This window comes from Zeus faber (genome assembly GCF_960531495.2).
Source record: "Zeus faber genome assembly, chromosome: 8".
Classification (NCBI taxonomy): Eukaryota; Metazoa; Chordata; class Actinopteri; order Zeiformes; family Zeidae; genus Zeus; species Zeus faber.
In genome coordinates, this window is record NC_137195.1 from 20467305 (window position 1) to 20479793 (window position 12489).

A 12489-nucleotide genomic window follows, 5' to 3' on the forward strand; every position below is an offset into this window, starting at 1 on the left:
TAAAAAACACAGAGACGAGGATGACTGACGACCCAGGGAGCATCGCCAGCCCCCGACCATCGCCACGCCAGACGGCCGAGGAGGTCGACGGGAGACCGAGGTGCGACGCCCCGCTGCCCGGGCTCCAGTCCCACCCACCCACTCACTGGGGCAATTACTAGGTCACAGTATTTATGAAGATAATGCCTGTTGTACGCGTGTAGATGTATGAATGAATGCTGCTCCGCCAGACCCTCCAAGTTGAGGCAAAGGTTGCCTGTGAAGCATGGTGCTGCATAATCCGTCGCTGAAAGAGGGTGGGGGTGGGCGGGTGCGGGGGAGGCAAACATTCCTGGACAATGAGACCCTCCTTTTACCCCCCACTGTACTCGTAACCCCACTGAAACCCGCTTCCCCACAATGCAGTACCTCTTGGCTTAAGTGCCTTAATAGCCCCCCTGGACCTTGCACAGTGCCACAGAGAGGATAGTGCATTCCAGCCCCTAAAGGGCCACTAGTGTCAGTGCTGGGGCAGAAACGACCCTTCTGGGGCCACGCGGGGCACATTACACCCAATTCAAGCCGTCTTAATGTGCTTTAATAAGAGCTGTTTGTGATTAATTCCCTCCTGAAACCGGTAGTAGCGTGGCTACTAGGCGCATATAAAACCCAATGAATGGGGAAGGGCTGCCAAGGAATCGGACAAGGGAGAAGAATGGGAATCCTTGTGGACTTGTCCTTACCAGCTGGCTCCTGAGCCCAATATAACGGCCATGCCCATGGCACTCTGCGCAAGCATAAGGAAAACGGTTTTGCCCCGGCAGTAATTAGTAATGTATTTTGGGCTCAGGGTATAATTTAACATAATGCCGTAAAGACCCTGTGTGCCATATCCTGAATGGGCGAGCAGGGGCTGCTTTCTCTATTTAGTCCGAGTGAAGGGGGACAAAGATTATGTGTTTTGATTGGTTTCTCAGTGTGAATGAGACCGGTCGGTGCCGGAAGAAGTAGCGGGGGGTTAAGTAAGCCGAATGCAACTAACGGCACTCCAAGGAAAATGTCAAATCGGGTTCATATGGAACATGTCTGTGGCGTAAAGGAGCGGTGATATAGATCCCACGGCCCACACTGCACCTGCTGTTATGCAGCCCCGACCAGAGAAACACTACCACGTCAAGCCACCCATAAATATTCCTCCCTTTGGCATCCGAGAGATGGCAAAATTTGAAATCGCGCATTCAGTTTTCAGAATGAACTCTTGAACCCCTTCCAGATTGAGTCCTGTCTCTTCCCGTGCAGCGGGTGAGGCAGAAGTCGAGCGTTTCAAAAAGCGGGGATTGACGTCCGCGTCGACGCCTGTGCCCGTCGCTCACCGTGCACCGCGTAAACTCACTCTTAAAAACCCTTCCGCGGGCAAAGCCAAGGTCATAAGGAACGGGATTTTATTTTTTTCCAGGTATTTATTTATTTATATAATTAATGAGTTACCTAGCAACTTTTCCTGAGCTCAGAGAGGAAATGGACTTTGGATGCAATTTCCAATAAGGGAGGGAGCTCTGGACCCAGTAATGCCCACACTTAGTTCACTTGCACACGGCGTGATGGCTGACATATGGCAAACCTGTTGTACGCACTAAGGCCCGTTTGGCCTTTGACACCAGTGCGTGTCCCCCGCTCGGTGCCAGCGCGCTCCTTGCGGATGTGCTGTAATGTTAACTGTTCCATATTTCCCCACGGCTCAAAGGGCAAAGCGATGCCCCATTATAAGGGTAAAGTTATGAAAAAAACAGCAAATTATTTCAACGTTTATTATCCCAGGCAGCGTTATTAGGCCCGCCAATGTCATAACTTCCATTTCGGCCATCCGCACTGGAACGAATGTGTCACCGGGGCCACAACGGCAACATTCACGACGCAGCATATGGCGAAGGGACACGGGTGGGGTTGGGTGGGGGTTTGGCCTCCGGAGGGAGGAACGAGGTCCTTGAGGTCGCCCTCTTATTGCATTACCTGGAGGATACTCACCACGCCCGGGGTCAGACGCCTGTTATGCACCATAACATCCTGGTTTTGGAAAAAAAATCCTCGATAGTTATCGCCCGATCTATACCGTTGAGAGCCCTGCTAAGAGCCACTTCCTGTTTGTGGTTTCACTTGTCGTGCCTTTGAAGGCGGTATTTAATAATAGGACCCAACAGAAACTAATGAAATTGCTCCCGTTCAGATTAAAAGGAAGCTTCCAGTCTCAGCCACCTAAACCACATTGGGAAAACAGACGCCAAACACACACTCACGCGCATGCACCCACCCACCCACACACACACACACACACGCGCACGCGCGCGCACACCCACAGTTTACTGAAGTAGTTTACAGAGGCTTCTGAAGGTCTACCCAAAACTTACATTCCCTCAAAAACGCAATTCCACCGTATCTCAGAGGAAAAGGTGAGAAGAAACAAATAACAACAGCCCACAAACGTGCCACGCGCAGCAATTCGCTATTTAAATTTTTCCACTGTGGATTGTGTGTGCAAAGTGTGTCTTGGTGGTACCGGTGGTCTCCTGGTTAATGAATCCACTTCAGTGCAGTTCCTCTCCTTGAACCCCTAGGTTTAATCCCCCTAAATCTGAGGCAGTGATAGTCTGGCCCAGGGGATTACATCTGTGAATCGTTCATTAACTCGTAAACAAGCAGCAGATGTCTGGTGTTTCTTCGTCTTCCTTCTCGCTACATCTCCACCATCTCTCGTTTTTTTTTTTTTTTGCTTTGTTTTCAGTCGACGGAGAACATTATTTTTTCGCCGCCCGCGTCGAGGGGGGCCTCGTCGAGCGGGCCCGCGCGGCCCGGCTCGCGACGCATCCGAGCGTAACCCGGCGGAGGTGTAAAGCTGTGAAAATGGATTGCCCCGGTGTGCGAAAACACACTGCGTCTGCACCTGTGGAAGACCTTCAGGACTCAGGAACTCTCCCTCGAGACGGAGGGGGAACGGGCGGGGGGGCTGGGGTCGTATTTGAGTATTTTAGCGCTGACCACCCCCCCCGTGGAAATATCATGTGTTCTTTGCGAGGATTACCCGGGACGTTGAAGAGCGGGGTCTGCGTTTCCCACAACGCTGCGTTTAGATGATGACACCATGTTATCCCGTTGGCTACTGTTCATGAAGTGGGGAATCTCGGGGTCGAAATTGGCCCTTTTTTGGCCTTTTCCAGGCACAAAGGGGATGAAGGAATTCATTTTTTTTTTTTTTAGATCTATTTATTTAATGTTTTGGAAACCATAAAAGTGAGTTGTGCATTAAGAGGTGAATAAATGGACGCCGGGGCCAAAATACAAAAAAGACGCACAGCCAAAACGACTGTTGTTGGATGGATTACATGGCTGGAACGGGGTTGGAAATGAATGACATCACCGAGTACATATTATTATGACTTTTTTTGGAGTTTGGAGTCTTTTTTTTTTTTTTACCATTCATGAGGACACTTCCTGAATTACAAAAGCTGTAATGCCGCCGTCAAAAGCTGTTAAGGCCTAATTGACCGTGTCCGATCCGACCCTTTTGGCCGGAGCTCGGACTTGTTTCACGCGGTGCGGCGGTGATGGATTTCACACACTTTATTTTGGAAACCTGCGATAATCGCGTACGCTGAAACAGAACAGGATGTAGAGGGAGCGGATCTCCTGACGTTGTCGCCTCCGGACATCATAAATAAAAGGCTCCGCTATGCAGTCACATGAAATGCATTTTAATAAAACACCATGTACACATATGCAGTCCTATGACCATATTCGCTGGATCCTGATTATTTAACCTAGGGTACATCAAACAAATCATTAACTTTTGCTCGTTTTGTCGCTTTTTTTTTTTTTTCCTGTTTCAACACATTGTAATCAGTAGACCGTCAAATGAGAAGTCAAGTGAATATTATACTTTGCTCGTCATGACACATCAGACAAAAAAAACAAAAAAAACTTGTTCCACTTGTTAAAGATATGTGTATTGTTATAAGGAATTCAAAGGATATTTCGGCGTATAAGAGTAACAGCATAAGGCGTAAATTCCCACGGAACACAAAAGTACAAAATAGAATTAATAAATAAATCAAATATATACCATATAAATGTAATAGCTATGTGGTGACTATGTTTATAATTGTGTTTTTCTTTTCTTTTTTTTAATCTGTAGCTTGGTATTACAACCCTTTTATCTCTAAAACATTTAGGACAATGAATGAGTCAATACTGAAAATACAGTAATAAGTTCCATAATTAGATAAACTATATACACATGAGTCTTTCGCCATGCTGAGTCCAACAACTAAATTTCTTTCGTATCAACACTATACAGTTAGAGCATGAAGCGGTCCCAACGTAAACAGTTTGTGCTGAGAATAAAATACTTTGCAACTATGCATCGGTTTATCTTCTTTAACATTACTCTCCAAAAATGTACATACAGATAAAGGCCATACATGGACACACTCCGTCTCGATTCAGAATGGGGGGGACGTGAGGGTTGACTGTAGCTTCGACATAAATACAGAAAGAAAGTCTCCGGGCGGCGCGTCCGTCAGCCGTCTCTTCTCCATCCCTCCCTCCGTCTTCCTTCCCTCCGCCTCCTTCGTCCGCCCCTCTGTCCGTCCTTCCTCCGTTCCTCGTCCGCCAGATAGTTTTATATACCGCGCGTGTACGACCCCCAAAATGTCCGGTTCACCTTCCTCCGCCTCCTTCAATCTCTGACGCCATATATATATATTTTTTCTCTCCTCCAGAATCGTCTGATGGAACTCGATGTAAAACGGTCGTGAGTCGAGGGTCTGGGGCGGGCGGCTTTTTTTTTGTGGGGGGGGGGGAGCAGCAGGAGGCAGGGACACCAAGCGCCAAGCGTGTTGTTACTGATATCCTGTGTGTGTGTGTGTGTGTGTGTGTTTGTGTGTGTGTGTGTGTGTGTGTGTGTGTGTGTGTGCGTGCGTGCGTGCGTGTGTGTATGTGTGTGTGTGTGTGTGTGTGTGTGTGTGTGTGTGTGTTGGGGGAGTGGGTTTAGCTAGCAGAACTGGGTGGCGCTGGAGCTTCTCTTTTTTGGTCGTTTTTTTTTTTTTCCGGGGTCCTTCAGTGGCCTGAGCGCACGGAAGCCAGATGCTCGCTGTGCTGGTTCTGGGCCCGGAAGCGGAGCCGCTGCTTGTTGTTCTTCTTCTTGGGTTCCTTGGGTCGCTGCTTCCCCGAGCCGCCTGGGATGACAAAAAAAACAACAAGTTAATAGTTAATAGTCAGTAAAATACATTTTTTTTTAAATTTTTAGGATTGCAGTTTCACAACACCCCTATTGTGACTTTAAACCGGGGGGGTGTCAACCTCATTTCAGGTTCACGGCCAGATTGGTCAAAATACGTCTTACTTTCACCACATTTATGTCTTTTACGGCTCTTTTGGGATAATAAAGTTGGAGTCGAGCGTTTTATTAATTTTGTTTTATCAAGATCGACTCCCATATCTTAGAGGCCTCAACCAAACTGAAATTGATTCAGCTGTATTTCAACTTGAAAAATCATCCTGTGGCGCGGACTGGACCCCCTAGGCGGGCCGGTTCGGGCCCGCGGCCACGTATGTTTAACACCCCTGGCTTTAAACCAAAAACGCTACCACAGAGGGCCCTGCGTCGCCTCTCGGCTCCGTTCGATTCAACGCAACGGCAAATTTTTGACCCGACATTAACTCGCCCTCAGAAAGTACATTATACTTTCTGTCACCCGACAGGGGAGCACAGAGGAGGGAGATAAGGGAGAAGACGCGTCACTCTCTTTTCGGTTTGGCTGTGGGAAGGAGAAGCCGCGGCGAGAAGGGACGCCTCGCACTCATGGAACCTTGTGCGGTGGAGGCTCAGCCATCCCGGCTTCTCAATGACAGAGAGAACGTCGACCGGCGGAACCACAAGGCAACAATCTGGCTGCCAAAAGGCCGCAAATAGGATAGCGCTGTGTGTGAATGTGAGTAGTGTGTGCGTATCTGATGAGCGTGTGTGAGAAACGGTGACTGCGGGGGGAATTTAAGGGGGGGGGGGGGGGGCGGTAAATTGCAATGGGGGGAAAAGCGGCGTAACGCTGGGATGATGAGATGCTATCTGGATCACAACACAACACAACACAACACGGAGGAACAAGCCGCGCTACGCTTCGCCGACTGGGAAAGGACTGAATATCGCAGCATAAAACCCGGGTTTCGACTATAGGCTCAACCAGGCCACCGCTGAGTCTTATTATTGCACTTGTTCGGGCCGTTTTTCTCAGGAAAAGCAGTGGAAAGGTAAAAGAGTGTAATAAGTGGCATTATCTCTAATTGCCTTCTCATATGCAGCCTATTGGCAAAGCGGTGGCACTTTAAGCGCCTCCAAAAATAAAAAAGCCAAGTCCAATTACCCATTTTCGGCACTAAACTGTAAAATACTTTTGAAATTGCGTTCTTCATTAAGTGGACATGCATGAGAAAACGAGATATTGCTCTATTAAATGTGTTTCTCAATGAATATCACAGACGTGTACAAACATCAAACCCTGGAACAGACGATTAATTCCACTTTTTCTCTTTTTCGCCCACGTTGCGGCGCAAACCCATGGCTTTATGTTCCCTGCATAGTTCCCGCTTGCTGTCATTTTTCCCCGCCTGACAACAATATACCGTAACAACAAACCGTGTGAGGACAATTAATGATATTCTCATCAAAATCCCAAATCGCTCCAGTGGAAAACAAACGTTCGAGTTCGCAGCAAAAAAGGCACAATAGCAGAAACAAAAAGAACAGTAGAACATACTGTACAAGTTAAGAAGACACAAAGGACCCGATAATTCAACAAAAAATGAAATCGATTCACAACTATCTATACCAGTCCTTCTCAAATCCTTTTTTAGTAATGTACCCCCATCTAAGATCTTTTTAGCTCAGTGCCCCCTTCACTGACATTGGGAGAAAAAAAAAGAAAATTAACATAAATGATGTGCTGTATCTGGTGGTATGGTTTTTTTTCCCGCTTTATATATAACCAATATTTTTTAACACATTTTCTTTTTTTTCTCGGAGTGCCGCCTGCAGTACCCCAAAATACCCCTAGGGGTACTTTGGGGTGATCCGCATTATGCCGTTCATGTCAGTGGAGACGTGAAGCTCTGACCTGCTGCATATGGATTCCTTCACCTAATTGCCATTTCAAAATGTCGTTTTGATCCAGCATCGCTGTGCGCTCCATAAACATTGCCCTCGGCGCAATCGACTCAAGACAAATTATCTTTGACGGCAATAAAGCTCTCGGCGCAGTATTAATCTCCCTCCATTACAGGCAAAGCCCTCATGGCGCTCTCGTTGAACGCGAGGCTACGCTCAACCTGAAAAGGAAAAACAAGTTTGGGGCTGACGTTACCGTACGTCGACTGCACCAAAGCACAAATAAATATGTGGGAGTTTGGTTCAAAACACGAGCTTTCATGACCGGTTTGGGGACTGGGCAGGAGATGTACAGTATAATAATCCAAACCGCTGTGCAAACTCCTACAAACACTCCCTCACTCGCTCACACAGAGAAACGGCCGCACTCTCCCCTCAAAGCCACGGAGGACAAAAATCAAGACCTTTTACCTCTTGACGATGCTTCATTCTCGCAGCAATCAACAGCCGCTTTTCTTTCTTTCGGAACGAGAACGCGCGTACAAAATAACGGTTACGTCCAGGACTAGGGGCTAAAGCCATCGCTGTACAGATGGGTCGCATTAACCCCCGTCCCTCGCAAGGGTTTACTTCCTACCGCCCTCTCTTTAATTTCACTCTCAGAGATCAATAGATTTGGGGGGCACAGTTCGAATTACAGCTCGACCCCCCCCGATTAAGAGTCGGACCCCCCCCAAAAGAGGTGAAAAACAACAGGTCGGGGGTGTAGAAAGATTTATATATCCTTCTTACCTGTAATCGTAAACATTACAATATATTTTCCGTATTCACGCCTGGAAGAATCTTGAACACCCCGAGAGTGGAGCATACCATTACGCTGAGCATCGCGCTCCCCGTGGTGGACCCAGGCAAGCTGGAGCACCTCCAGCAACCTATAAAAATTGTTTGAGTTCTGCTGTCGACCTGAAAGTCTGCCCTTGCCACCTGCCTCCCGCGATCCGGGCACAGCACCAATATTATATTTATACTAAATCAGGAGGATCCGCTCAAGTCAATAATAACAAACAAAATAAAGTCAAACCATCATTTCAACCCCCCCCCCCCGCTCACAACCAAAGTTCTCGGCGCCGACAGCTAGAGGGCAACCAACACCCAGATAAAGCCCCCTCCCCGGAACACCACCGTGACGTGGCCGAGACGGCCCGTCACGCCTTACTGAGGAGGGCCCGTTTAAACTTTGCTCGGGGGCCGCGACGCGCTCGGAGTGCTCTCAGGCTTTTCATCATCCCGTATTTACAGCCGATGTAATCACTTAAGATGATTACCGGGGGGTTCACAGAGGAAGCAGTCGTCTCAATAACTCTCAAAACCCAAGAACAAATTCATAAATCTTAAGCGCATGTAAAGATAATTTTGTTTTGGAAGGCGAAAGTTTTTTGGGGTCTTTTTGATTGCTGCTCGAAATTAAATCAAGGAGGCGGAGAGACTGGCTTTTATTGCAAATACTGTATGTAACCCCTATTTATATATATATATATACATATATATATATATTTTTTTTTTTGACTTTGTTTTCTGTTTTGGCCGCTTCTCATGTCAATTCGACAGTCCTTGATTTCAAAATATTTAGTTTTCCCCTTTGGAGATCCAATCGTCTTTGCCAACTTGACTTTTGCGCCGAGAGTAGAGTAAACAAACAAACAGAAATCTCCTACGCAAATCAAAATGTTTTGTGTTTCGGAATCAGAAGCAGAGGCTGCCGTGAGATAATTGTTTCTATGTGTGGTGCAGTACCACATTAGTGTCTAAGCCCATGATATATAAGCAGGAAATACGGATCTGATCAAAAATCATTACTCCTTCATGCAGAAGCAGACTCGGCTACTCTGAGGGTAAATACGCTCGGCGGTATCATATTGTTCCGCCGTGGGTCCTGTGTAATATCTCCTTGTGGGACGGCAATAAGAACACTTGTCTTATTGATGCACTCAAAGATAATCAGCTCAACCCCCATTCAGGAGGGAATAAAAATGATTTTGTCTTCCTAAAAAAAAAAAAACCAAAAAAACCTAATATCTTTGTTTTGGAAAACGAGACCAAACTGCAGCTTGCGCATTCCTCCACATGAATAAATGGCTGAAGCATGATACGCTGTCACATTTTTCCAAAAGTCGAAGCCGATATGTTGTTTTTTTATTTTTTTGTTGTTTTTTTTTGTTGCCCGTGTCGCCAAGAGAAACCTTATTCTTCGCGAGAAAGTTCTCCCTAAAGGAGCGTGTGAGAGAGAGAGAGAGAGAGAGAGAGAGAGAGAGAGAGAGAGAATGAAAATGGCGCATCGGGTTCTTGTGTTTGGACTGGCGTGCGACCACTCCGGGGGTTGTGCGTCCACACATGTAAACCTATGATTACGCGGGCCGTGACCTGGAGCGAAGAGAGCAGCGCAAGTGACTTCATCCACTAACGGTCCCGGCAGCAGCGCAGCAATCGAAGGGCCTAATCTTATCTCCATTGCTTTGCGGTCCGGGGGAAAATCGATGGACGACCTCGAAAAAGGCATTAAGACGTACGGTAAATGGGCTCCCCACGCTCCTGAGAAACCTTCCTCTCTCTCCTCTCTCCTGTTACGCTGTGGCTCCGCTAGACGCCACGACCTCAGCTCGTCAATTAATAACTTTTATAAGCGGTGGAAGGCGAGGAGGGGATGGGGGCTCCACAAATTTGAAGAAGATGTAGGCGGACCGAGGCAAGGTAAAGCCAGATATCTATATTTTTTCCTGTTTCTTTTTTTGTTTGGCAGTTCATCTTTTTCATAAACAAGCCAACAAAAGCAGGGGCCATTATTTGCGAGGGAAGGGAAAGAACTCCTGGCGCCAGGGAGATTTGATTTCAGTGGAAGAAATTGGATTAGCGGCCATTAAGGGCCTCCTCACACATACATTTATAATGCCGCGAAAGGGGAACGGAGCTTGCAGCCGGGGGCCGGCGTTCCTCCTCGACTCAAGCGCCGGCCGACTGTTCACGGGAGGGAGGGTTTCCAGTCCTCAGACGGTGCTCTTCGCGGCGGTTTAATCCAGTTTGGCTCGACTTTATAGAACCGGCCCCGGCGGCATGACCTGAAGCGACCCAGACGGTTCAAACAGTCGTTACTACCTTCCCCGAATTGTTCAAGGTTGAGATCGCGCTTAAATGCTGTAGCCTGCATCCATGATTTATCGACGTAGATTAAGGAAAGTGGTTGTGGCGAGGCGAGGCGGTAGGTTTACGGATGGACAGATTCGAATGTGAGATATGAGACAAACTGGAACGCAGATATGCGCCGGAGACGTCGGGGTGGGGGGGGAGAAAAAGAGAAGGACAACGGCCCTTTGACTGAACTCCACCTCGCCAACGAGCTGACAAGAAGAACCTCTGCACAGCCTCACTGAGCCTTAACAAGGTTACACTGGATGATACTCTTTCATTCACTCTCTTCACTCCTCTTCACTTTTTGTCCCCCCCCCCACCTCCGCCTGCTCTGTTTACTATCACAGGGCTGCTTAGCAGGGAATGATTTGAAACACATGCATTCTGATTTTTAAAAAGATAATGTTGGGATTAGGCCGGTCGTTATTTTCTCATCTGCGGCCCCGGTGCAGAATCCGCACGGAGATTAAAAAGCAGGTTAGCTCACCGCTTTTCGCCGCTTTGAAGCCCCCGCTTTGCCGGCAACAAGTTTAAAGCGAAAACCCCTGACTCGGTAGATTAACGTCGAGCAGAAGAACCCCCGGCAAAAACACGCATGACTGACACAGTGATTAATTTGCCTGATGGTCAATGCGGACAGTGTGTGTTTTTTCCCCTCTGGAGACAGTCAGTCACACCAGAGCGGTGCCCACAACCTGTCCAGCCGGGGATGAGAGAGGAGTCCAAACACTGTTCACTAACATTTTTAAGAGTGATGATGTGATATCCATGAAAAAAAAAAAGAAAAATTGATATCAGGATTCCAATATGGAACCGAAAAAAAGACGGTGATGTAGCTTGTTCCGTTTGTTGTCACATGTACTTGCTGCGCTCCATACATATAGTCGTTAATCTCATACTTACAGCCGCAGCGCCACAAATACAGCGGGAGTCACTTTCTTACTATTGGGGGGGGGGGGGGTCCCAAATCGGTTCCTTCGCTTCCAGAAGGAACCGATTTGGAAATCACAACAGCAGCTGTGGGCAGCTCGAGTCCTCTACCCTCTACCAACTCAGGGAGAAAAATGTGAATAAAAAAAAAACCCCAAAAAACTTGAATTCTATCTCCAGCATGTTGGCTTCAGTCAGCCGCGGGTGTCAGGGGGGTTACATCAGCGAGGCGAGGCGCGGAGACGGCGAACAGGCGCGCTCACTGACGCGCCGTTCCTGATGCGCCCCGAAAAAAAATCGCAAGCTCTGGCAGGGTCACAAGGCCCCTTGTGAGTCCTGCTATCTCCAAAATGATTCATTGACACGTCTGGCCAGAAATTGATGGGAGCCCTCCTGACCTTTGGGGTGAAATTAAGGGATAATTAAGCCTGGGTTAACTTTAATGAATGGTGTAATGTTGTGTTGGCTTTATACTGCCAGTGCTTCAGGGAGCGCTGTCTCAAGCGCGGCGCTGTTTTTTTGTCGTATCTGTTGAGGGAGGGGTGTTGGGGTGTCGGCGGTAGCGAACCCAACGCAGCTCGGTTGTGCAAGTGGAGCGGCTATTTTAGATGGAAGCGCGAGTCCAATTAAAAAACCTCCAAGAAGCGAAGGGTGAGATAAAACAAATGTATCCTTCTGCCTGGAAAATTGACAGCAGATGTCTTCGGCGTTTTTTTTTGTCTCCAATGAAACCCAAGAAGCGAGGGGGGGTTAGGGTTAGGGTTGGGGGGGGGGGGGGGCGATAGCTCTATTTCTTTTATCCATATAAAAATTTGATCCAAAAGAAACCCCTTTGATCCACCCCGCGCATTCCAATGTGTCGTGATATGCACGAGGAAGCGCATCAGAGAGTTTAGTTGAAATGTGGGTATTTCATTGAGCTCATGTAATGATTTATCTGTAACACAAGTCCTCCTTAAGCCATTTTGATAAAACAGCATTCCACCTTTTACTCTTGTTTAGACTGTATTGTCAGCGATGGCCTCGGTGGTTCATTATCGTTGCCATGCCATTTAAGTTCTAAGAGCTAATAAAACAGACTTTGCAGCGCCGTTTAAGAGGTGTTCTTTTACACACTCTTGCCTTTTCCTTCTTCAAATAAATCTTGGCATCCGTTAACTGAGAGAATAGTTAGAGAAGAAACTGAATGAGAGAAGATCTCCCTCTCTATTCAAATCTTAAAGGCGCACTCTTAAACCCTCGAT

At 47.5% G+C, this 12489-nt stretch overlaps 1 protein-coding gene across 1 annotated transcript in view; it reads right to left on the reverse strand.

Annotated features, from left to right (window-relative positions):
* Positions 1-3715: 3715 nt before the first annotated feature.
* The window catches only part of rspo2 (R-spondin 2), a 54407-nt gene continuing 45633 nt past the window's right edge, over positions 3716-12489 (reverse strand). Inside the window, exon 6 of the mRNA XM_080005096.1 lies at positions 3716-5207. Within this exon, the coding sequence (XP_079861222.1) occupies positions 5089-5207 (119 nt within the window). The 3' untranslated portion in view covers positions 3716-5088. The remainder of the gene's footprint in view (positions 5208-12489) is intronic.